This window comes from Astyanax mexicanus, chromosome 2 (genome assembly GCF_023375975.1).
Source record: "Astyanax mexicanus isolate ESR-SI-001 chromosome 2, AstMex3_surface, whole genome shotgun sequence".
Lineage (NCBI taxonomy): Eukaryota > Metazoa > Chordata > Actinopteri > Characiformes > Acestrorhamphidae > Astyanax > Astyanax mexicanus.
Window position 1 is genome coordinate 74,885,959 of NC_064409.1, and position 23,965 is coordinate 74,909,923.

General features: G+C 37.6%; 1 protein-coding gene across 2 annotated transcripts; it reads left to right on the plus strand.

The window, feature by feature from the left end:
* Positions 1 to 5,553: 5,553 nt before the first annotated feature.
* Positions 5,554 to 21,965, plus strand: dctn4 (dynactin 4). Of its 2 annotated transcripts, XM_007257739.4 has the most exons (14): positions 5,554 to 5,725; positions 8,516 to 8,586; positions 9,728 to 9,906; positions 11,793 to 11,836; positions 11,961 to 12,068; positions 13,222 to 13,242; positions 14,936 to 15,009; positions 15,240 to 15,352; positions 16,715 to 16,824; positions 17,662 to 17,735; positions 17,844 to 17,898; positions 19,209 to 19,316; positions 19,498 to 19,595; positions 20,839 to 21,965. In XM_007257739.4, exons 1-14 carry the CDS (start codon positions 5,591 to 5,593, stop codon positions 21,050 to 21,052), a joined length of 1,404 nt encoding a protein of 467 aa, XP_007257801.3. In that variant the 5' UTR covers positions 5,554 to 5,590; the 3' UTR covers positions 21,053 to 21,965. The 2 variants fall into 2 exon arrangements, with proteins under 2 accessions (XP_007257801.3, XP_007257802.3); XM_007257740.4 differs by lacking the exon at positions 13,222 to 13,242.
* Positions 21,966 to 23,965: the final 2,000 nt, after the last annotated feature.

A 23,965-nucleotide genomic window follows, 5' to 3' on the forward strand; every position in this document is an offset into this window, starting at 1 on the left:
TTGCACTTTTCACCAACAAATAAAAAGTAACCAATAATCTGAATAAACAGAAATAATTTTAATCAGACTGCTACAAATCAGACAACGCTTTAAAATCCTGTTATTTAGTAGAGAGCAATTATGAACTTAGGGGAATAAAAGAGAAAGGACTAGTGTAAGAAATATATATGATATATGTCACTGTGGTAAAACTGTGGAATAGCTTTGATGAGGAATTAGGATAAAAACTAAAAAACTAAGGAATAATGTTTTATATGAAATTTTACATTTATCATTTTTTTTGTTTGATTTTTGTGTCACTACACAAAATGTAATGCTCCTGGACACTAATTACAACTAAATACTAAATATAAACCTGTGCAAGTACTGTATTTAAGTTGGCAGGTTACTTTCACACTTTGTATAGTTTTTGTATTCATATTTTCATATATATAGGCTTCATTTAGCATCTTATAAGGTATAGTTAATATTTCAAATCTAAGTTAGAATCATACATACAAATGTATATTAGTTAGTAATGTAATTGAGATATAGGCCAAAATAAGCTAAAGCATCAGCCTATACAATTTCATTCTGTATTAATTTGTGTAAATGCTAATCTAATTGATTAATGTAGTATTTATTTCTTTCTTTATTATTCATTTTTATTTCTTTTTTAAGTGTGTATACATTTTGCAAAATGCTAATAAACTACGATAACCTTAAATGATCCAATTATCTGTTCGTCAGTTGGGTTGATGATTAGATGTTTTGCTTCGCCCTTCCTCTTGCTCTCAAAGAAGTCCAATATCTCGGCAATTACAATTTGTACATCTTGGTGAAACAAATAGTTCAGTACATTTAATAAAATATATCCAGGATTACTGCAACATGTGCTGGAGACAGTAAGGGACTGTATGTAAAGTGCACACACTGTTGAAAAACGTAAAAACATTCACAAAGTAATGAAGACTGCTATTGTTTGAAGTACATCTAGCTGGGACTCTTCTGCACGTTTGGACTTTATCCTAAGCCCAGAGAATTGGGCGCTGCTTCTGGACATGGTGAACAAAAGTTATAAGTGGTATTAGTGAATGTACAGTAAAGAGAAAATTACGGTGGCCGAGAAAGCCCAACGCAGTGCAAATTGAAAAGCGCTGCAAAAGCACTAAACACATCCATCAAAATTACAACACAGGCGCAGCAAATAGAAAAACGCGCTGCAAATAGAAAAACGCGCTGCAAAAAGAAAAACGCGCTGCAAATAGAAAAACGCGCAGCAAATAGAAAAACGCGCTGCAAATAGAAAAACGCGCTGCAAATAGAAAAACGCGCTGCAAATAGAAAAACGCGCTGCAAATAGAACCACAACACAACGGAAGTGAGTCACAACACAACGGAATTTTCCCGGGGGACCTTAAAAGATGCTGTACCAGCTGTGTACAAAGGACAATAAGTGGCAAACAAGCTTCTGAAAAGTAAGTTATGTTTATTACCTGTGATTACCACGGTTGTGTGCATATTATTAAAAGTTCTGCTTCACAAAACGCCTTGTTTGCCACTTATTGTCCTTTGTACACATAGTGAAGTCCGAGACGTTACTGAAGACGCAGCTTAGCTGGTACAGTATCTTTTAAGGTCCCCCGGGAAAATTCCGTTGTGTTGTGACTCACTTCCGTTGTGTTGTGGTTGTATTTGCAGCGCGTTTTTCTATTTGCAGCGCGTTTTTCTAGTTGCTGCGCCTGTGTTGTAATTTTGATGGATGTGTTTTGTGCTTTTGCAGCGCTTTTCAATTTGCACTGCATTGGGCTTTCTCGGCCACCGTAGAAAATAGAGCAAAGAGAGAAAAGAGAGGAAGTGAGGAGAGAGGTAAAGAGAAATAGAGATAAAAAGAGAGAGAGAGAGAGAGAGAGAGAGAGAGCAGTAATTAAATCCCGCTGTACAAACAGCAGTAGAATAAAAGCTGTGTGTTGCTGCAGTAAAAGTGCTGAGGCGTTTATCTGAGTGCAGTGTATTGTTCTCCTGTCCGTCCACAGCAGGACATCAGCTCTGTTTATGGAACAAATCAGTTCACTAATGGACCTTCAGTCAACACAGCACAGCCCCAACACAGCCCAGCCCAGCCTGTCGTCTGATCTGCTGACCCCTCAGAGCAAAACACACCCATCAATCACCCAGCATACTACACCCACAATCACAGCTTCTCTACAGGAACACTGAAACACACTTCTCTGACTGAACTAAAGTACTGAAGTACTGAAGTGTGGAGAGCGGAGTATGGGAAGGAGATAATGCTGGGCACGATGTCTTCCCAATCCCATGGTGCACCACTGGCTCACTCTTTTAGCAGTAGTAAATTCTGTTCAGCATCTAATAAAAGTGTTGAACTACTAGGTGTTAATCAATGTGTTGACTGTTCCGCTTTGTTATTTTCAGTAGATTTGATGTAGTGAATTGATATACTTTGGTTATCTACTGTAACGTTAGCTAGAAGCTTCTCTGAGGTTTTCACTGTGTGGATCAGAGTTGGTTTCACTTACCTAGTGTATGTAAGCGCTGTAAGTACACCTAATTAAGAGCTTACCTTAACTCTTATAACACCATTAACAAACATTTCAAACAATGGCATATTGTTTATACAGTTTAATTACTCAGGAATGCGTCAACACACCAACATGAAAACCTATTGTTTTTTTTACACATTTATTTTTCTTATTTTTCCTCCCAATTTGGCTATCCAATTGTTTCACCCCTTTGTGCGTCCCCATTACCAGTGGCGCCTGCGACCCTAGGAGGATGCGGACGAGCACACGCCTCCTCCGACACGTGTGAAGTCAGACTCCGCCTCTTTTTGAACTTCTGCTGATGCATATTTGCCGAGTAGCATCACAGCGCACTCGGAGAAAAGCACAGCGACTCGGTTCTGATACATCAGCTCACAGATGCTTCGTGCTGCTCAGCACAACCTTTTAGCATGATGGGGATAGAATGGCGGCGGCAGCTGATGGCAGGGCTTAATAAACGGGATTTGAACCTGCGACCTCTCGCGGGAACGAAATCATTAAGGCATAGGAACAAGATCATTAAGGCGTGGCCACGATTTATTTAGCGTAGGAACGAGTTAATTAATTCGTAGCCATTAAGGCGTGGCCACAAGTTCCTTTTGTTTCACAGCTAACAAATCGAGCAGCTCACAGGGGTTGTGCTCAAATAACTGCCTAAGGAAGGTAAAAAGGTCTGAATACTGTCTGCGTCTCAGCCAATCAGCTTTTAGTATGAGAATTAAGCGTCTTCTACTTAGAATTATAACATGTCTCACTGCAAGAGACGCTTATCATAATCATCATAATTCATGGCCACGCCTTAATGATCTTGTGACCATGCCTTAATTATCTTGTTACGCATTTATTTATTTTTTTTACATGATGTCACCTTAGGGACTCCATGCAACATGCTTCCTCATGCCAAAAATGTTAGATGGCAATATATTATACAATACAAACAATATTTTTCTTGAGTTTTATATCGGGTTTGATTTAAATGTTGCTGATGGGATCATAAATGTGTTGTGTGTCGTGTGTCAACATTTACACTGTAGATAACTGTGAAGAGTTAACCCCTTATTCAAATAATTAACACCTCGACCAGTCTCAGTGTTCAGACTGGTTAAACATTACCAAGTAAATTATAATATAAGAGTAAACTTTATCTCTTTATCAGCAGAGTTATAACTGTACAGCACCAGTTACGCTGCTAAGTTCCCTGTAACAATTTTGGGATTTTTCTATGTTTAGATATCAGAGGCCTGAACAGCCCCAACTTAATCCAATTTCTGCTTTATTTTCCTGTTTCTGATGGTGCCTTTTGCAGCCCACACCAAGAAAAATTTAGCTAATTCCATATTTAACATTTATTGACTGTTTACTAAAACATTTGATTATTATTATTATTAATAGTAAATAGGAAATATGAACTTAACTGAACTGAACATTGGATTAGCTTTTCTGTTCGATGGCCACACTCTTCTTCTTTACTTAAATAGCCACACAAATTTAGCTGTTTCAGGCATTTTTCTGCTTCTTACCGAAGAACAAAATATATTTGTTGGCTTAACTTAACTCAGCAAGGTCATAATTTTGATCTGACTCTGTTCATTTGCAAATATATGCTATTTTTATTTATTTTAATCAACTTAACAAAGTTTTGGTCACACAATAATCTTTTAATTTATTGTTTTTGTCAAGTATTGCGATTGTAAGGAATTTACTTTTGACAAGTTTATAAAAAAGTTGGTGTCTCTACTCCTAAGTCCTTAGTTACTACTAGTTAGTTTCACACCGTGTTTTTTATAGTTATCAATTAATTTGTTTTTGATATGATTATTAATATTATTATTATTTTTTTGTACCATGAGAAACCACAGAAACACTGCAGAGCCACTGCCTAAGCACATGGTGTAGTACCAGCATATCACCACTAGATGTCACTAACTTTGCACAGCACACAGTGGCCAAGGTGTTCCAGACATAGACATATATACATGTCTATGGTTCCAATTACTTTACCAGCCTTAGGCTTTGATACCTCTAGATTTGTACTAATGTTTTCTGTTAAAACTGGTACTGTCATTCCCTCTTTATTCCCCCATCACTATATGCACTATTGTCTTGTGTCTCTTGTCTCACGTATTTCTATATCTGTGACCTTGTTGTATTGTTCATTTAGCGTCTCTTATTTTTTTACGGAGCCCCTAAGGTGACATCATGTAAAAAATAAATAAATCATGCCCACGCCTTATTAAGGCATGGGAACGAGATCCTAAGATGTGGGAATTAGATAGTTAAGGCATGGGAACGAGATCATTATATCGTAGCCGTTAAGGTGTGGCCACAAGTTTCTTTTGTTACACAGATAACAAAGCGAGTAGCTCTCAGGGGTTGTGCAGAATATGACCGCTTAAGGAAGGTAAACGGGACTGCATACTGTCAGCGTCTGAGCCAATCAGCTTTTAGTATGAGAATTAAGTGTCTTTTACTTAGAATTATAACATGTCTCACTGCAAGAGACTCCAACATATCACCATAATTCATTCAGAGATTAAAATAAAAGTAAGTCGCTTTTTGTAAGTCGCTTTGGACAAAAGCGTCTGCCAAATGTAATGTAATGTAATGTAATGTAAAAAAGAAACCAAATCCACTCTCTATTTTCTTACTAAAGATTATACCTGGTTTTGAGTTTTGATGTAATATTCCGTCTTTTTCATGGATATTAATTTACAGAAAAGCAAGCTTTATTATTCTCCAGCTAGATTTAATTATGTTGCTCCCACATCTTAATAAGTTGTGGTCACGCCTTAATGATCTTGTTCCCACACCTTAATTATCTTGTTCCGACGCATTAATATCTAATTCCCACATCTTAGTATCTCGTTTCCACGCATTAGTATCTTTTTACATGATGTCAACTTAGGAGCTCCGTGATTGATGTACGACTAAAAACCTTCGTTTGGTTCCCTTGAGAGAAGGGCACTAAGTAGGGAGCGAGGGCGATTTGGAACACACCCCTAATAGCTACCGTAATCTGTGCGCGAGGAGAGGGCGTGGCTTCAGAGATGGCGTCCCTCCTGCAGCCGGACAGGGTGCTGTATCTGGTCCGCGGAGAGAAGAAGATCCGCGCCCCGCTTTCACAGCTGTATTTCTGCCGCTACTGCAGCGAGCTGCGCTCCCTGGAGTGCGTCTCTCATGAAGTAAGTGGATCAAAGTCGCGATCTGTGTATTTAGAGGCAGATTTCAGCCGTTCTCTGCCGCTGATTTTGCCTGTGCAGGGCCGGTGTTCTGTCGGATTGTGCTACCCATCGACAGGTTCTTCCTACCACCAGTGCGCATGCGCGGACCCACATTTTGTTTAATGTTTTCATGTGTTTTTATGGTAATTCCGCTGGGGTGCATTAAACAACTGGTCATTATTTGTGTAAATATGTAGTTCTAATAACTTCTATTCACTTAACTGAACCCTGATATATTCATTCAGGCTTTCCCAATATCTTACCCAGACGTTTGCAGGAAGCATTTTCACATGGCACGTTTTTCTGGCATTTTTACCTTTAAATATACAATAGTGTAGCACGATTTGACAGGGTAGCACAACCCTAGTGTATATAGTACACATACAAATACAAAAATCAGCATATTTAAAAGGCTCTGGGCAGGATATTTGGATTGCCTGAATCAAAATATCAAGGTACAGTTGGGGATTGATAAGGGTGATTAGAGCCCTGTTTTTTTATTTTTCATTGTCTTATTATGACTTTTATTATTATTAATAACTGCAATTTGCACATTTGTGACACGTGTAACACTTAGACAAATTATGTCAAGGGGCTGCGGTTATTTAATACACCCAAAAGCACAGATGTAACCTAAAAACGCATGAAAACCCAGAAAATGTGGGTCAGCGCATGCGCACTCTTAGTAAGAAGCACATTGTGATGGGTAGCACGTCTCGACATAACATTACACCGAACACTGAAGCTTTTTCCTCTCGTCCCGCCTACTCTGGGACAATCCTGTTATTGAATTGGCTGCTTCATGTGTCAATCATGCGGTTCTTTGCGAATGGCGCGTTTTGATTGGCTGCTGTGTTGTCAATTCTGGTGTTTAGCTATTTAACTAGTTAGCTTCATAGCCTGTTGTTATTTTATTGATAAAAACGCTAGCTACGTTGTTTTTATGAGGGAGTATTGCGTGTTTAAGTTGTTTAAAGCTACATAATTCGGATTAGCTGCCAAAATAATAATGATACGTGTAAATCGGCGCGTATTTGCTCTTATATTAGCGGTTAATCCAGCCAACGCTTGTGATGTGGACAGGCACCACCGCACCCTGTTGTCTGAGATCTGTGTCTAATTCTGAGGGTTTTTACAGAAAAATACAGCAACAACATGTTGAAATGTGATCTTATCAAGTATTTCTGTGAATTATTGTGCTCATTTTTATGTTAAATGCGTGTCTTGGTTAATTTTATAGCCCCTTATTAGCTACAAGGAGTGGGAATCGCGGGGCATGTTACCATACGATATTATCACGATACTATGATTCTATGATACTCGATATATCACAAGACGATTCTTTACGATACATCACAGCATCAGTGTTACTAATAAAAAGAGAATAACGTTACTAGTGGAGGCCTTTATTTTTAGCCATATCAGTCAAAAATAGTGGAATTCTAAGCTTACTGTAAATAAACGCAAGAGCTTTATCTTACTCACACAAATAAACGGTTTTCAGGAAATAAAAATTGCGTAGATTAAAGTCCAGCGCTCGTTTATTTCCACTCGCTGTTGTGTTTACGTGGACCTCTGTGGAAATGCGTGTCCAAAGTGTAATTACGGTGTGTGGCAGTGGACAAATAGCTATTTTATTAAACACGAGGTGAATAAACTTAGAGCTGTGTGTCCGGATGGGACTGAGATTACATTACGGCTACGAAGTTCAGAAAAAAAAACAGGTATTTCAGCCTGTGATTTTCTCAGAGGACGTCTGAGAAAAACACATGGTCATTCCAGAAGGAAATACAATCACAGAACCCTCCATAAAAGAGAAAATTACCCCAGGACCCCCTATAAAAACTAAAAACCCATCAGGATAGGGCTTTTGAAAGATTTTCTTTTTATGTTGTTTTTAAGAATTAAAGTTTTGGTTACTTCGGCAAACATGTTAACTCTAAGTGTCAAGTCAAGTAGTTTTATTGTCAATACTGCATATGTACAGTACATACAGAGAATCTAAATTACGTTACTCTCCTTCCCAAATTTTATAGCAAGTCTGGATGCTGAGTGAGTGTGTGCTAGGGGCAGGATTGGGATGGGGGATAGAGCAGGGAGAGAGTTCAGCATCCTCACAGCCTGATGGATGGGGCTGTCTCACAGTCTGCTGGTCCTTGCCCCGAGACTCCTCAGTCTCCTACCTGATGGCAGCAGGCTGAAGAAGCTGTGCAGTGGGTGGGAGGGATCTCCTGCCAGACGGAGGGCTTTCCGTGTGAGGCGGGAGCTGTACATGTCTTGAAGGGAGGGGAGAGAGGTGCCAACAAGTGTCTAAGTGTGGCTATTATTATGCCAATGTTGTTAAATATCCATAAAGTGCCATACATTAAAATAGTTCTGTTCGCACACAAGTACACTCCATCCTATGCTTAGCATTGTGTCATGGAAACTTATGCCACGGTGCTCCTGGCTCCTGTTCTGCTGTTAATAGCTAGAGGAGGTTCTGGAACTCTGCAGCTAATGAATCAGTTAATTAATGTTTATTTAGATAGCTGGCATGGCTAGGAGCTTAATTTTAGGTACACGTATTTCAGTAGGCCTGAAAATGTTGGTAAAACTGGAAAGTGGAAACTTGAAATTTGGTCCTGTTTATTCTCCAAAGAACAGACATTCAGGGAAACGATGGATGGATGTGACCGGTGGCCCCTACTCATCACTCAGTGAGTGTATGAATGAGTCTGAATCCTGTTGTTTTCTTGTTGTTGTTTTCAGGTCGATTCCCATTACTGCCCCAGCTGTCTGGAGAACATGCCTTCAGCTGAGGCCAAGCTTAAAAAGAACAGGTAATGTGGATTTTTTTTTTTTTTTACCTCACATGGTATTATTTTTATTATTATTATTTTATTATTATATTATTTTATTTTTTGCACTTAAAATCCTTTAATTTTCCCGAAAAAATCAGTGTGTTTTATCCAGTGCATCTAATGTATGAAATTTACCAGTGGGGTATTAAGGGATATTAAAGCCACAACACTGAAGTAAAGCATTATGTAAGAGTTTAGTTATCTAGCAGTATTAGCATTAGCCATTTACTGTGCTAAGCACTAGCTCCTTTGCTGTTCAGAGGTGAGTATATCAGCCTGTAGTCTGCGTCCACCATGCTTGACATTGTTCCATTGGAGCTCATGCCATGAAGCTCCCGGCGCAAAGTTTTTGTGCTGATGTTAATGATAGAGAAGGTTCTGGAATAGAACTGCAGTTATTGAATGTTTTTTAAGTTCAGGGTTCGTATGGGTGCCTGAAATTCTGGAAAATGCTCGAATTTTAACGTTCTGTTTTCCAGGCCTGGAAAGTGCTGGAATTTTGGAAAAAGTGCTTGAAAATACTTAAAATTCTAACTACATTTACTTTACAATAAATAACTATCTGACTAAATAAATTTGCTTAAAGAAAAAAAATTGCAGAGTTTAAAATAAAAAAGGTTTTAATTTCTTCTCCTTCTGCTATTACATATAAACACAATTCTGGTAGTGTTTACACAAACATAATACCATCTCTTGCAGTGTGACAAAAAGCAAATCAATAATGTTGAGTATATTTATGTATAAATGCTCTCAACTTATCCCCGAATTTGACAAACTACAGTAACTGCTCAATTAAATGAATAGGGTAAACATTCTGTGAAGAACATTGGTATTTAAATTGTGTGAAACTGACACCAATAAATCCATAATTCCTGCTATTTACTTACTTATAAGATTTTTTTCTCACTTGCATAGTCGCTGTGAAGTGTGGAGAATAGTTTTGTGATATATTGATTATCGCTGAAAGGTTTATGAACCCTGTAAGTTAGACTGCATGACCAGAGGCTTGACTATATATTCACTTATTTTATAGAACATCTCCATTTTAGTGATTTTTTGAGGTGTGTCTCAGTACTTTTGGTTATATGCTGTAGTGTATATGTGTTTGTCATGTTTGCAGGTGTGCCAACTGCTTTGACTGCCCATGCTGCATGCACACCCTGTCCACACGAGCCACCAACATCCCCGCCCCTTTACCAGACGACCCGACCAAAACCGCCATGAAGAAGGCCTATTACCTGGCCTGCGGGTTCTGCCGCTGGACCTCGCGGGATGTAGGCATGGCTGACAAGTCTGTGGGTACGTTCAAGCCTTTCTGACACTTTTATGATTGTTTTACTTAATGTTTTGTTTTTTTTTTTTTAACTTTTTTGCTGTTAGGATATGAATAAAATAATTCAGAATAGGTTTGGTTTAAAACTCTCGAACCAAATTCTAGTAAACAGAACTACAGTATCTAACAAAAGTAAGAACACCCCTCACTTTTTATTATATTATTATTATGTTTTATTATATAATTTCATGGGACAACTTTAAAGATATGACACTGTAATACAATGAAAATAGTCAGTGTACAGCTTGTATAACAGTGTAAATAAATTTGCTGTTCCCCTTAAAATAATTCAACACACATTTATTATGGTCTAAACCTAAGTGAAAATGTCCAAATTGTGCTCAATTTGCCATTTTCCCTCTCCATTGTCATATGACTCGTTAGTGTTACAAGGTCTCAGGTGTAAATGGCCAGTGAGCAGGCCTGTTAAATTTTGATGTTTTGGATACAATTCTCTCTTCCTGGCCACTGGATATGTAGCATGCCACCTCATGGCAAATAACTCTCAGTGGATGTGAGAAAGAATTGTTGCTCCTCACAAAGATGGCCTAGGTTTTAAGAAGATTGCTAACACCCTAAAACTGAAATATCTGTTGATTTTAAGCCAGAGTATGCAATTGGTGTTCACACAATATTTCTCTAATTAGAAATACTTAATTACATTAATTAAAATCAAAACAAAAACACTAAAATCCTTACACAAAATGTGCATGAAATAAAATATTTCTTATATTTTAAAAGAAAGTCTTCAGTTGTAGAAGCAGGGCTTCAGACTAGCTTTTTTCACAACCATCCCAGAACTGTCCTTAAGTGTTCGTTACTGTTTTTTCATTACTGTATTTTTTTGTGTATTTCTCTACAGCCATAATATCACTAGTAGTTTGGATTTTTATGACAATATGCCTTAAAAAGTGCTTAAAACCGGTTTCACCACATAGAGGTTCACCATCCTGAAAGTATCCTAAAAGCGCTTTAATCTCGTCCCATGTGCTATTATTATTATTTTTTTTAAACTGTCCTCTGGACGGTGGGACCATATTATTCCGGAGCCCTGGTAGTAGACTGGCTCTGTACAGCTTATTGATGTCACGTCTGTTGTACAGAACATTTACATTTCCAGTTTTGCCAGTCCTCATTCGATAACTGCAAGATGGACTGCTTTAATTTTTGCACCAGGAGTGGCATAAAGTTATCCAAAAGCAGTGTGTAAGACTGGTGGAGGAGAACATGCCAATATGCATGAAAAAACTGTGATTAAAAACCAGGATTATTCATCAAAATATTGATTTCTGAACTCTTAAACTTTATGAATATGAACTGCTTAAAACCAGTTTTAGCACATAGAGGTTCACCATCCTGAAAGTGCTCCAAAAGAGCTCTAATCTCGTCCCATCTGTGTTTTTTTTTTTTTTTTTTTTTTTTTTTTTTTTTTTTTGTCCCCTGGGACGATAGGACCATGTTAGCCTGGAGCTCTGGTAGTAGACCGGCTCTGTACAGCTTATTGATGTCACATCTGATGTACAGAAGCCGTGTGTGATGATACATTACCAGTTCTGCCTGGAAAGGTTAATATCTTCTTGCCCATCCTTGATTGTTAACCGCACTGAACTGATTGTTAACTAATGAATCGATCATATTCAAAGACTATTAGGTTTAAAATATCGACCCCAAAAACACATATTGGTCCATCTTTATTCCTTTAATGTGTGTAGTTATGTGTGGTTAATGTGAATTGTAGTATATGCTTGTGACTTTTTAAGGTTTTGCACTTCTGATTTTACAGTCTGTGCTATACTTTATGAACCAAACTAATGAAAATATAACAAAACTGTATTTGTGTTCTGTAACGCAGCCAGTGGAGGATGGCAGGAACCAGAGAATCCTCACACTCAGAGGGTGAGTACAGGAAGTTATATAAAAGTTAAAGTATTAATACTAAGACCTGATTGCTCTTAAATATGCTCCTTATTAATTATGTATATTCTGATTTATTTCACATTTTTCATTATTGCCTCCTCAGATCAATAAACTGATCGAGTATTATCAGCAACTGGCCCAGAGAGAGAAGCTGGAGAGAGACAGGAAGAAACTGGCCAGAAGACGCCCTTTCATGCCTCAGGCTTTCTCGGTAGACTCACACTCACAGATACACATGATCACACACTTCTATAGTCTAGAAACATCAATACTGTGACTGTTTATAGTTAAAAACTCCACGTCCAATTCTCTGGGAGTTGATTGGGTTGCCATATTTACAGCTCTGGAAAAAAAAAATAAGAGTCCGCAAAAAAATGATACTCTTCTTTGATTTTACCAAATTGAAAACCTCTGGAATATAATCAAGAGGAAGATGGATGATCACAAGCCATCAAACCAAACTGAACTGCTTGAATTTTTGCTCCAGGAGTAAAGACATAGAGTTATCCAAAAGCAGTGTGTAAGACTGGTGGAGGAGAACATGATGCCAAGATGCATGAAAACTAACTGTGATTAAAAACCACAATTATCCCACCAAATATTGATTTCAAAACTTTATGAATATGAACTTGTTTTTTCTTTTATTATTTGAGGTCTGAAAGCTCTGCATCTTTTTTTGTTATTTCAGTCATTTCTCATTTTCTGCAAATAAATGCTTTAAATGACAATATTTTTATTTGGAATTTGGGATAAATGTTGTCTGTAGTTTACAGAATAAAACAACAATGTTCATTTTACTCAAACATAAACCTATAAATAGAAAAATCAGAGAAACTGATTCAGAAATTAAGAAAGTGATCTCTTATTTTTTCCAGAGCTGTATATAGGAAAGACAATGTAATGCATGTTACAGAAATTCTCACAAATTTCACTTAAGTCCTTAGTTTTTATTATCAGTATTCTTATTATTCTCACTGTTGCTGCTGTTTAAATTGCTTTAATTGTTTTGCAAAATTTTACCAGTGTCTGTTATAAATAACACAGTTTATTAATATTTGCATCCTAATTATTTGTGTTGTATTTTTTTTTTGTTTTGCTGCAAAGGTTAATTTTTTAACCCTGTAACACTCAGTGCTTCTAAAATCAGTTTTACTGATCACACTTTAAGCCACAGCTTGTGTTAATGACTGTATGCATTATTTAATCTGTTTAATCTGCTTTATTTCACTAAAGTCTGCTTGGATGCTGAGTTTCACCCAGTTTCTCTCTCTCTCTCTCTTTCTTTTTCTCTCTCTCTCTATTTCTCTCACTGTCTTTGCTTGCGCACGCTGATATTTTGGTTTTACCTCCCCTCCCTTCCCCAGCAACACACTATTCACGTGGTGGTGAGTGGGACTTTTTCACAACTCTCACAGTCCTTCTTGTGAACTGACTCTCTTGTGGAGTTGAAAGTGTTTTTATTTTTATTTTTTCTCTTCTTGCCCTTCTTGTCTTCGGTTTATCGTGTCTGATCAGCTGATCACATGATCCTCCCTTTAGTGCTAAACTGTCCCGCTGCATAATTGGGTTCTTTGTGGTAAAAGAAAAAGGAGATGTAAAAGGAGCACTGTTTGTACACATTGTGTTAGACTAAAGAGATATATTTTGAAAATAATTAATTTTAGAGGTGAATACACAGTGGCTTACAAAAGTATTCATACCCCTTGAACTTTTCTATATTTTGTCACGTTACAACCACAAACATAAATATATTTAATTGTAATTTAATGTGAAAGACCAACACAAAGTGGTGTACAATTGTGAAGTGGAAAGAAAAATTATGCATGATTCAAAACATTTTTGTACAAAAAAAAAGAAAAGTATGTTCGGGCGGAGGTTCACCTTCCAGCAGGACAATGACCCTAAACATGAAGCCAGAGCTACAATGGAATGGTTTAAAATAAAACATATTCATGTGTTAGAATGATCCAGTCAAAGTTCAGACCTAAACCCAATCCAGAACTTTTGGCTGGATCTAAAAAAAAACTGCTTTTCATAAGCGCTCTCCATCTAATCTGGCTGATCGTTAGCTTTTTTTGCAAAAAAGAATGGGCAAAAATTACAGTCTCTAGATGTGCAAAGCTGGAGGAGATATACCCTAAAAGACTTGCAGCTGTAATTGCAGCCAAAGGTGGTTCCACTAAGTATTGACTTTTGCACACCACACTTTTCAGTTATTTTTTTTTTTTGGAATAAATGTTTTGAATCATGTGTAATTCTCTTTCTATTTCACAATTGTATACCACGTTGTGTTGGTCTTTCACATCAAATTCCAATGGAATATACAGTATTTGTTTGCAGTTGTAATGTGACAAAATATGGAAAAGTTTAAGGGGTATGACAACTTTTGCAAGCTGCTGTACATTGTTAGAGTTAAAGAAATTGCTTGTACAAACTATGAAGTGAATGAGACGGCCTATTAAAGGTAGTAATTAACACTAATTCACATTGATTTATTAATTTATTTTTTATGTTTTGCCAAAAGTAAACGCTCAATCATTGAAATCATTAATCTCAGGTGTTCCAGTCGCTTTGGTTTCAGTTGTGTAAAGCACACTGCCAATACTGGACTGTAGAGCAGTGGAGACGTGTTTTCTGGAGTGACAAATAACACATTTCTTCTTTTGGCAAACCGATGGACGAGTCTGGGTTTGGCGATTGCCTGGAGAGAAGAGTACTTGTGCCTAGTGTAAAGATTATGGTATGGGGTTGTTTTTTAGAAGGAGTTGGGCTCTGCCTCTTCGTTTCAGTGAAAAGATGTATCGCACTGTCCATCTATCCGCGTCTGACCTTACAGATGTGTTTCATGAAGAATGAATGGTCAAAATTCACAAAAACACACTCCTAAACCTTGTGGAAAGCCTTCCCAGAAGAGTTAAAACTGTTATAGCTGCAAATGCTGGGCCCAAGTTTATATGAGCATATGAGCAAATACTTTTGGCAATATAGTTTATTATTAATTTATGAAGAATGAAACAGCGCACATCAATAAAAGCTGGTTGTAATTACTGTGATTTTTCTGTGATTTTGTGCGTAAAGGAGAAGTATGGTCTGGGCACTCGTCTGCAGAGACAGAGACCTGGAGCTCCAGTCAGCGCTCTCTATGGCCTCTCGTGAGTATACTTTTATATTCTATCTTAGAGATCTAAGAGCTGATGAGTGTTTTTGAGGGTGATACCAGTCGTTTGTTGTCTTTTAGCATGATCAGCCAATCAGGATTGCCATCTAGCAGCCCTGTGACCTCCCTCAATGCTGCAGCAACTAAAATATGAATTGTATGATCTGATCAGCTCTAAGGATCAGCTAAATGATCAGCTGTGTGTGTTTTGTGTGTGGGTTGTAGTCTGAAGGAGGGAGAGGAGCAGAAGGAGGTCAGTATTGAACCTGCTCAGGCTCTGGATGAGGTGGAGCCTCTGCCTGAAGACTGCTACACACGGCCCATCAACCTGCCGGAAGGTATGTCTCCTCCAGTTTCAGACCTTGCTTGACACAGTTCACTTCATGAAGGCTAAAATAACGTCTTTTTCGCACTATAAGGTGCACTTAAAATCCTTAAATTTTCCTAAAAAACATCAGTGCGCCTTATAATCCAGTGCACTTGTGTATAAATTTTACCAGTCAGGTATTATGGAGCAGTAATACAGCGAAAATACAGCGTTATACAGGAGTTTGAGTTTAGTTCTACAGCGCCGATCTTCGAGACTGAAGAAGTATTAGCATTAGCCGCTAGCTGCGTTAAGCACTAGCTCTTTTGACGTTCAGAGGTGAGTATTATCGAACTGTAGCCTGTTACTAACCCTGGCTAGCACTGCTGGAGCAGCATTAGCATTATCCGCTAACCGCACTAAATGCTAGCTCGTTAGCCATTCAGAGGCAAGTATATCGGACTGTAGTCTGTGTGTTTACTGTGTTAAAACGAGCTATATAGTAAGAACCGCTAGCTAATGTCACCCACGGCTAGCCTTAACGAAAATCTGGGAATCTAAGCTTATTATAAATAAATGGAAGCACTTTACTCACCCAAATAGTTTTCAAAAAATAACAGTTTTCAGACTGTATGAAGCCCTGTTTTAACAGTGCAGCATGATGGGCAACATATTATCGTAATTTCCAGCCTATAAACCGCTACTTTTTTCACATGCTTTGAACACAACGGCTTATTTAACAGTATGTTTTTTTTGTTTGTTTGTTTGTTTGTTTTTTTGTTTACTGGCTAACAAGCTTCATGCCTTCAAAATACGCCAGTTCAATTAAAACATTGGAAATCTAAGCTTACTGTTAATAAAAAATTTGGTACCACTTTAAAATAAGACTACCTTTATAAAAGGTTTATAAACGGTTTACAATTAGTTTATTAATGGTTACTAATTAGGTTGTAAATGCCTTAAAAATCATTAATAATCAGTTATAACACATGCGTTGAAAGGGCAACAATGACCTGTTGTTTGCCAAATAGTGAACCCACAGCCATCTATATCGTTGCCCTTTCTACGTATATGTTATAACTGATTATTAATGATTTTAAAGCATTTACAACCTAATTAGTAACCATTAATAAACTAATTGTAAACCAATTATAAACCCTTTATAAAGGTAGTCTTATTTTAAAGTGGTACCAAAAATTCTTTACTTACTCAGAGAAACTGATTTTTTATAAACTGTTTATTTGTCCGGAATTGTCACAGCATGGACGGAATATTCTTGCCAGTTCTTTTTGTGAATGCTGTTTCTGTTAGATAGGATTTATTGGAGTGTGGGAAATGCATTGCTGTTAAACAGTGTGTGTGTGTCTGTGTGTGTGTGTGTTCGTTCATGCAGTGACCACTCTTCGCCAGAGGCTGCTACAGCCAGATTTCCAGCCTGCAGGAGCCTCTCAGCTGCATCCCAAACACAAGCATCTGCTGATGAAACGCTCACTGCGCTGCAGGGTATATATACCCACATACATACACTTACATACAGTACCAGTCAAAAATTTGGACACACCTTATTTAATGTTTTTTAACTTTGTAAATAAATACTACAGTGATCCAGACTATGAATGAACACAATGAATCATATAGTAACTTAAAAGTGCTAAACAAACCAATTTAGGTGCTCTTATCTGGGGAGCTGTTTGTTAACTTGCAGTTTCTGAGGCTGGTAACTCTGATTAGCTCATCCTGTACAACAGAGGAAACTCCTGCTCTTCCTTTTCTGGGGTAGTCCTGATGAGGGCCAGTTTCATCATAACATTTTTGATGGTCTTTCGACTGCAATTGAGGATATTTTAAAAGTTCTTGAAATGTTTCAGATTGACTGGACCCCATTAATTGACTTAGTAATTGAGTAGTTGTTGCTTCTCATAATCTGGATTAGAACATTACTCAAATCGGGCTATTCACTGTATACCTGTAACTCTACCTCTTCACTACTCTACAACTGATGCTCTCAAACACATTAAGAGGAGCTGGAAATTTAAGTAATTAACTCTTGATGAGTTCAGCACAGCTGTTAACTGAAAGCCTGAGTTCCAGGTGACTCTACCTCATTAAACTGACTGAGAAAATCCAGCCAAGATGTGTAAAACGTCATTCTTAACAAGAGGTGCAACTTTAAAGAATCTAAAATATAAAACATATTCTGGTTTGTTGAATACTTTTTTCATTTCTAAGTAATTCCATATGTTTTTCTTCGTAGTTTGGATGACTTTAGAACACATACATACACACACACACACACACAGTTAAATCAGCACTTTAACAGCAGTGTTTCTATTTCATCAGAAATGTGAGCACAATCTGAGCAAACCTGAGTTCAACCCGACCTCAATCAAGTTCAAAATCCAGCTGGTGGCTGTGTGAGTATATAGAGATAAAGAGAGATAAAGTGTGTTAGTAGGGAGTGTTGGTGGTTGTGATGATCTTGATGATGATGATGATGGTAATGATGGAATTTTGTTTTTCAGGAGCTACATCCCTGAAGTGAGAATCATGTCCATTCCAAACCTGCGTCACATGAAGGCAAGCGTTCATCCTGACTTAAATAAAATTATCTCTATACCCCATAAATGCTTTAGTGAGCTTTATAAGTAATTTACTATAGGTTTTTCTAGTGTCATCCTTTCTAGAACCCTTTCTTAACCCAGGAATACGGGAACAACAGCACATTTGCAGAACATTACGCTGAAGTAATGTAAAAAAAAAAGGCTTTTTAAGTAAAAATATATATTTTTAAAGCATTACTATTACTAAGCTTTAATATTAGAGTAAAGAAACTATACAAATAACGTGCTTTTACTTTACGATTTACATGTGATTACACACATCTCAGTCTTTTAGTTTGCCAAAATGACAAAAATATATTTAAAAAAAGACAATTATAAAGGTAAATGTAATTTTACAAAATAAGACTGTACAGATACTTTGATATTCCAAAAAATATATAATCTAAAAACAAATCTTCATGTGGACGTCTGGACTTTTGAGTCGTTTGAGGTTAATAAATATATCAAATATATAATTCAATGTGTTAAATACAGTTATTGTTTTTTAGACTTAAAATCCTTTCATTTTACCAAAAATCCTGAGTGTACCTTATAATCCGGTGTGCCTTAAATATGAATATTACCAGTCGGGTATTAAGGAGAAGTAAAGCCACTCCGCTGAAGTACAGAGTTATAAGGGTGAGTTTTCAGGGAAGTTTCTCCAGCACACTAAGGCTTGGTGCAGCAGCATTAGCATTAGCTGCTAAACACGCTAAGCACTAGCTCTTTTGCCGTTCAAAGTTGAGTATATTGGACTGTAGTCTGCGTGTTTACCATGTTAAAACAAGCTACGTGGGACGAACCGCTAGCTGATAGAGCCCTGGGTTTATGTCCTGCTTGTGCTGTGGTTAGCAGCTAATGCTACTGCTGCTGCTCCAAGCTTTAGTGCTGGAGAAACTTTTTTCTGAAAACTTACCCTTAGGAAAATATTGGAAATCTAAGCTTACTGAAAATAAAGGAAGCTCTTTACTCACCCAAATAAACAGTTTTCAGGAGAGAAATCTGTGTAGATTAACATCCAGCGCTCGTTAGACTTAAAAAAATGGGGAAAGAGGGCGACAACCTTGCTCTCTTCGATGTAGGCATCCTTACCAGTGTTGCTTAATACGCCTTATAATCCGGTGAGCCTTATGTATAAAAAAAAGTAGACCAGAAAATAGCCGCTCATTGATAGCTTGCCTTATAATCCAAAATTGAAATGAAATTTGTGAATCCTATTGTTCTTTATTATAAAATAAACATATAACTATGATTCTAAAGATTATTTGTTTTTTATTTTTTCTTCAGGAGTCTCAGGTGCTGCTGACTCTCACTAACCCGGTGGAGAGCATCACACATGTCAGCCTGTTCACCTGTGAGGAGGGGGATCCTGACGACATCAACAGCACAGCCAAGGTACATGCTCAGAAAACACCATCCAAAAAGTGCTGCTTCTGATACAAGCACATTTTCACAAGTCAGCTGTGCCTTTCCATTCACTATTAGCTGATGCTTTTAGTTGTAAGACCATAGGTGAGTTCTGCTACTTAACAGGACATGTTTTCTATGTGGGTGTTTTGTTTGTGTGTGTGTGTAGGTGATGGTACCAGCGAAGGAGCTGGTTTTAGCCGGGAAGGATGCAGCAGCTGAATATGACGAACTAGCTGAACCACAAGACTTTCAGGATGACCCAGAGTAAGAATGAGCTGTTAAATATTCAGCGTTCACACTCAACATGACACAAAGACACATGCTTTAATATAAATGCAAATGCATCACTATACATTTGTGTGTAGAATTGCGAATTGCGTGTAGAATTCGCATGAATGAGCAAATCAAAAATATATGACTTTACCAAACATGATAGGGAAAAACACTATATATATACACTATGTTACCAAAAGTATCTAAGGAAATTTCACAACTGAACTCTTTGTACTTAAAATCCTTTAATTTGTTCACAAATCGTCAGTGCGTCTTATAATAATAATAATAATCCGCTGCTCCTTTTGTATAAATTCTACCAGTCAGGTATTAAGGAGCAGTAAAGCCACTCCACTGAAGTACAGAGTTATACAGGAGTTTCAGTTTAGTTCTCCAGCAGTATTAGCATTAGCCGCTAACCGTGCTAAGCGCTAGATCTTTTGCCATTCAGACATGAGAATAATCGGCCTGTATTCTGCTCCTAACCCCAGCTAGCACTGCTGGAGCAGCATTAGCATTAACCGCTAACCGTGCTGAGGGCTAGCTCTTTTGTCATTCAGAGGGGAGTATATCAGACTGTAGTCTGCATGTTTACCGTGTAAAAACAAGCTATTATGGGACGAATTGGTGGCTAATATCACCCTGAGTTAATGAAACATTAATCCTACCTTCACACTGGAACGCGACGAGTTTTTGTATGTGATAGGTCCTAAGGAATGCTAGAAGCCAATCGGGTTCGAATGTCGCTTCACTGAATCGTAATTCATTTGCGTAAAATTAAGAAAATTTCAAGTCCGTGTCGCTTGTCACTTTGCTGTTTGCTTTCCAGTGTGAACGCAGGGTCAGGGTTCCTCAGTGTAGCGCTGTTGGGCGCTAGTGGTTAGTCGTTAAAGCTAATGCTGCTGCTCCCAGCCTTAGAGGAAATCTGGAAATCTAAGCTTACTGTTAATAAACAGAAGTGCCATACTTACTCAAATAAACTGTTTTCAGGAGAGAAATCTGTGTAGATTAACATCCAGCAAAAAAGGTTTTTGTTAAGAATTACTGTTTTGAGACCTGCTGAATTAGAAGGAAAACATGGCGACACCCCTGTTCCTTACGAGTGTTGCATAATGCACCTTATAATCCGGTGCACCTTATGTATGAAAATAGACCAGAAAATAGATGTATTTAATAGTGTGCCTTATAATCTGGTTCTCTCTCTTTCTCTCTCTTTCTCTCTCTCTTCGTGCAGTGTGGTGGCTTTCAGGAAGTCCAACAAGATTGGCTTCTTTATTAAAGTGATCCCACAGCAGGAGGAGGGGGACGTCACCGTGGCCTTTAAAATACGGCACGACTTCCGCAACCTGGCCGCCCCCATCCGGCCCAGCGAGGACGGGGAGACGCCCAGCGAGGTCATCTGGCTCGTGCACCATGTGGAGCTCAGCCTGGGGCCACTGATAGCCTAAAAACACACACACACTCACACACACACACATACATCTACACACACACACACACACTTACGTACATATTTAGACAGACACACATTTTTACACACAGCTCAGAGCTTGAGACCACTGGTAGTATGAACTGATATGCACTTAGTAACACCATATAGAGCTCAACCCTGGGTCACTGGTAGCCTGAAGCTTTACAGAACTATGACACACACTCACAGACACACACATTATAGAGCTCAGCCTGGGGCATCTACTACCCTACAACATGAGTTCACATCATGAAAGGGTTAAAATTAGCTTTTTTTTTCTCCATTAAGTCGTTTATCTTCTGCAGTAATCCTGTTAATCTGTTGCAATGTTTCACTACAAACACTACCTACACAGTACACAGATCAGGCTTACCGATGTTTCTTCACTGATAAAATACTTACCTGCATGCTTTCCATAGCTTTTTCTCGTTTCCTTACTAACTAAAGTGTGTCCCAGGCTGGATGAGCGCCACCTACATACACCACCTTGTACAGAACCGTAACTCTACAGCGAGTGCCGACCAACACCTATAGATTCTCCTCTTTACTGTCTTCTTTACACGCTAATCTCTCGCCTCACTGGCCTCGCTCTGTCGGACGTACCGTGCGCTTTTTCGTTGCTTTAGCGTGGAGAACACTCTGCAGATTACTAACTACGTCGCACAAACTCAATGGTTGTAAAAATGGTGAAACTATTCATTCTTATGTGTTAAAGATTATAGAAAATAAAATATCAGTGCTTTAATTCTCTGCTACAATCAGAAGACTGGAACACTCTAGACTCTAGACGTCTTTCTGCCGCTGATGTTTCTGTGTGTGAGAATCAGATCTGTAGTGAGAGAGTCTGGAATTGTGGTGCACTAATAAAAAAACAAACCAAGAGATTCCAACGGATTGTGTATGATTTATTTTTTGTTTAGTTATTGTATTAAGTTTATAGACAAGTTTTTATGTTTTTTTTTTAATAAGTTCCCACCACATTTTTATGAATTCCTATGATTAGTGCTGGCATTAGTGTTTAGAACAGCCAATATAACCACCAGAACACAACATACAATACAGTTTTAATGCATGGGAACCATTTAATATGGTTTTTTTGATGTGTGCAAAAAAGTTACACAAGCCAAATTAAATAAAACAAATGGTGCTGCAGCTTACTTGATACAAAATGAATATTTGCACTCCATAGATATATCTATCAGATTAAAATTGTCATTATTATTAAATAAATCTGTATAATAAATGTCTAATTAGTGTGTAGTTATAAAAAATATATTAGCTGATCTTTTATGTAGATTTTAGCTGACTCCACCCTCATCTAATAACATATATTTAACTATTCAAAACATGTACTGGTCAAACTTGGGCAGCTTTACCTAATTTTTTACATGATTTCTAATCTGAAAATGGCTACAAAACTCGTGACAATTTAAAAGCATGATTAAAAAGTCCACTAATTCCTTTGATTTTTTTCTTAAGAAAGTCTTTGTTTTAAATAAATGCTTACCTGCATGTTCAAATAATTGATATATACGACAAAAAAATCACTCCTGTTACTGGAACTCACTCCTGTTACTGGCACTTATTCCTGTTACTTTTTATGTTTTAGGAATTAAAGTAACAGGAACGAGTTTTTAGCATAGAATTAAAAAAAAACATGAAAATTAGCACGTTCTATTGATTTTTCCCTAAATTTTGATAAAAAAAATTAACAAATGAGATCTAAGAATTAATTTAGGTAACAAGAAAGAGTGTTGAGATTGAGCTCCTCAGTCATAATTACAATACGAACAATTATACAGAAAAACTAAAAAGAAACTTAATTTTGGTTTTCCCATGATCTTCAGAAGATTGTAGATGTTGTAGATGTGACTTGTAGAAAGTTCCAGATGTTTCAGATGATCAGAATAATGTGTTAGGGTAACAGGACTGAGTGAAACCCAAGGACACAACTAAAATGAACTTAAATACTATGGATTTATTATGAAAAAAAAAGGTTGTAAAGCATAGATGGGATTTGCAGTCACATAATGCAAAAACATAAATCTCTGAAGGATTTTAATAATTAAATTTCATGGTATTTTTTTCCTGCTTTTGTTGCCTCTAATATCTAATGAAAATCCTTTTTTTACTAGATTTTGGAACACTGCCGTAAGGATTTGATTGTATTCAGTGTGAGGAATGCTATAACTGCCACCAAGTGGCGCTGTTGCTCTACATGCTGTGCGCAGCTTGTTGTAATATAGGCTGCAGAGACTGTAGCAGGCTGAGCTGGATGTGCTGTAGTGGTTAGCTGGGAGAACTTGTAGATATCTGACAGTAGTGTGAATAAACTGTCTTAAATTCTGCACTGGTATAGTAGAACCCACAACCACCTACAGTACCAGTCAAAAGTTTGGACAAACCTTCACATTCAGTGTTTTTTTTTTCAGTTTTCCTACATATGATTTGAATACTGAAGTGATCCAGAGTATAAAGAAACACATAATGAATCATGTAGTAACTTAAAAGTATTTCTGTGCTCTTATCTGGGAAGCTGTTAGTTAACTTGTGGTTTCTGAGACTGGAAACTCTGATAAAGTTATCCTTTACAACAGATGAAACTCTTGCTCTTCCTTTCCTGGGATGGTCCTGATGAGAGCCTGATGGTTTGATGTTTGATGTTTGAAAACCCAAAAATCAGTGTCTCAGAAAATTTCAATACTATATATGACCAATCGGTACTCATGGCAGTGTGGGCAGTGTGCCAAGTCCTGCTGTAAAATGAAATCCACATCTCCATAAAAGTTGTCAGCAGCAGAGGGAAGCAGCATGAAGTGCTGTCAGATTTTTGTGGGAAAACTAAACTGCACTGACTTTAGACTTGATAATAAAACACAGTGGATCAACA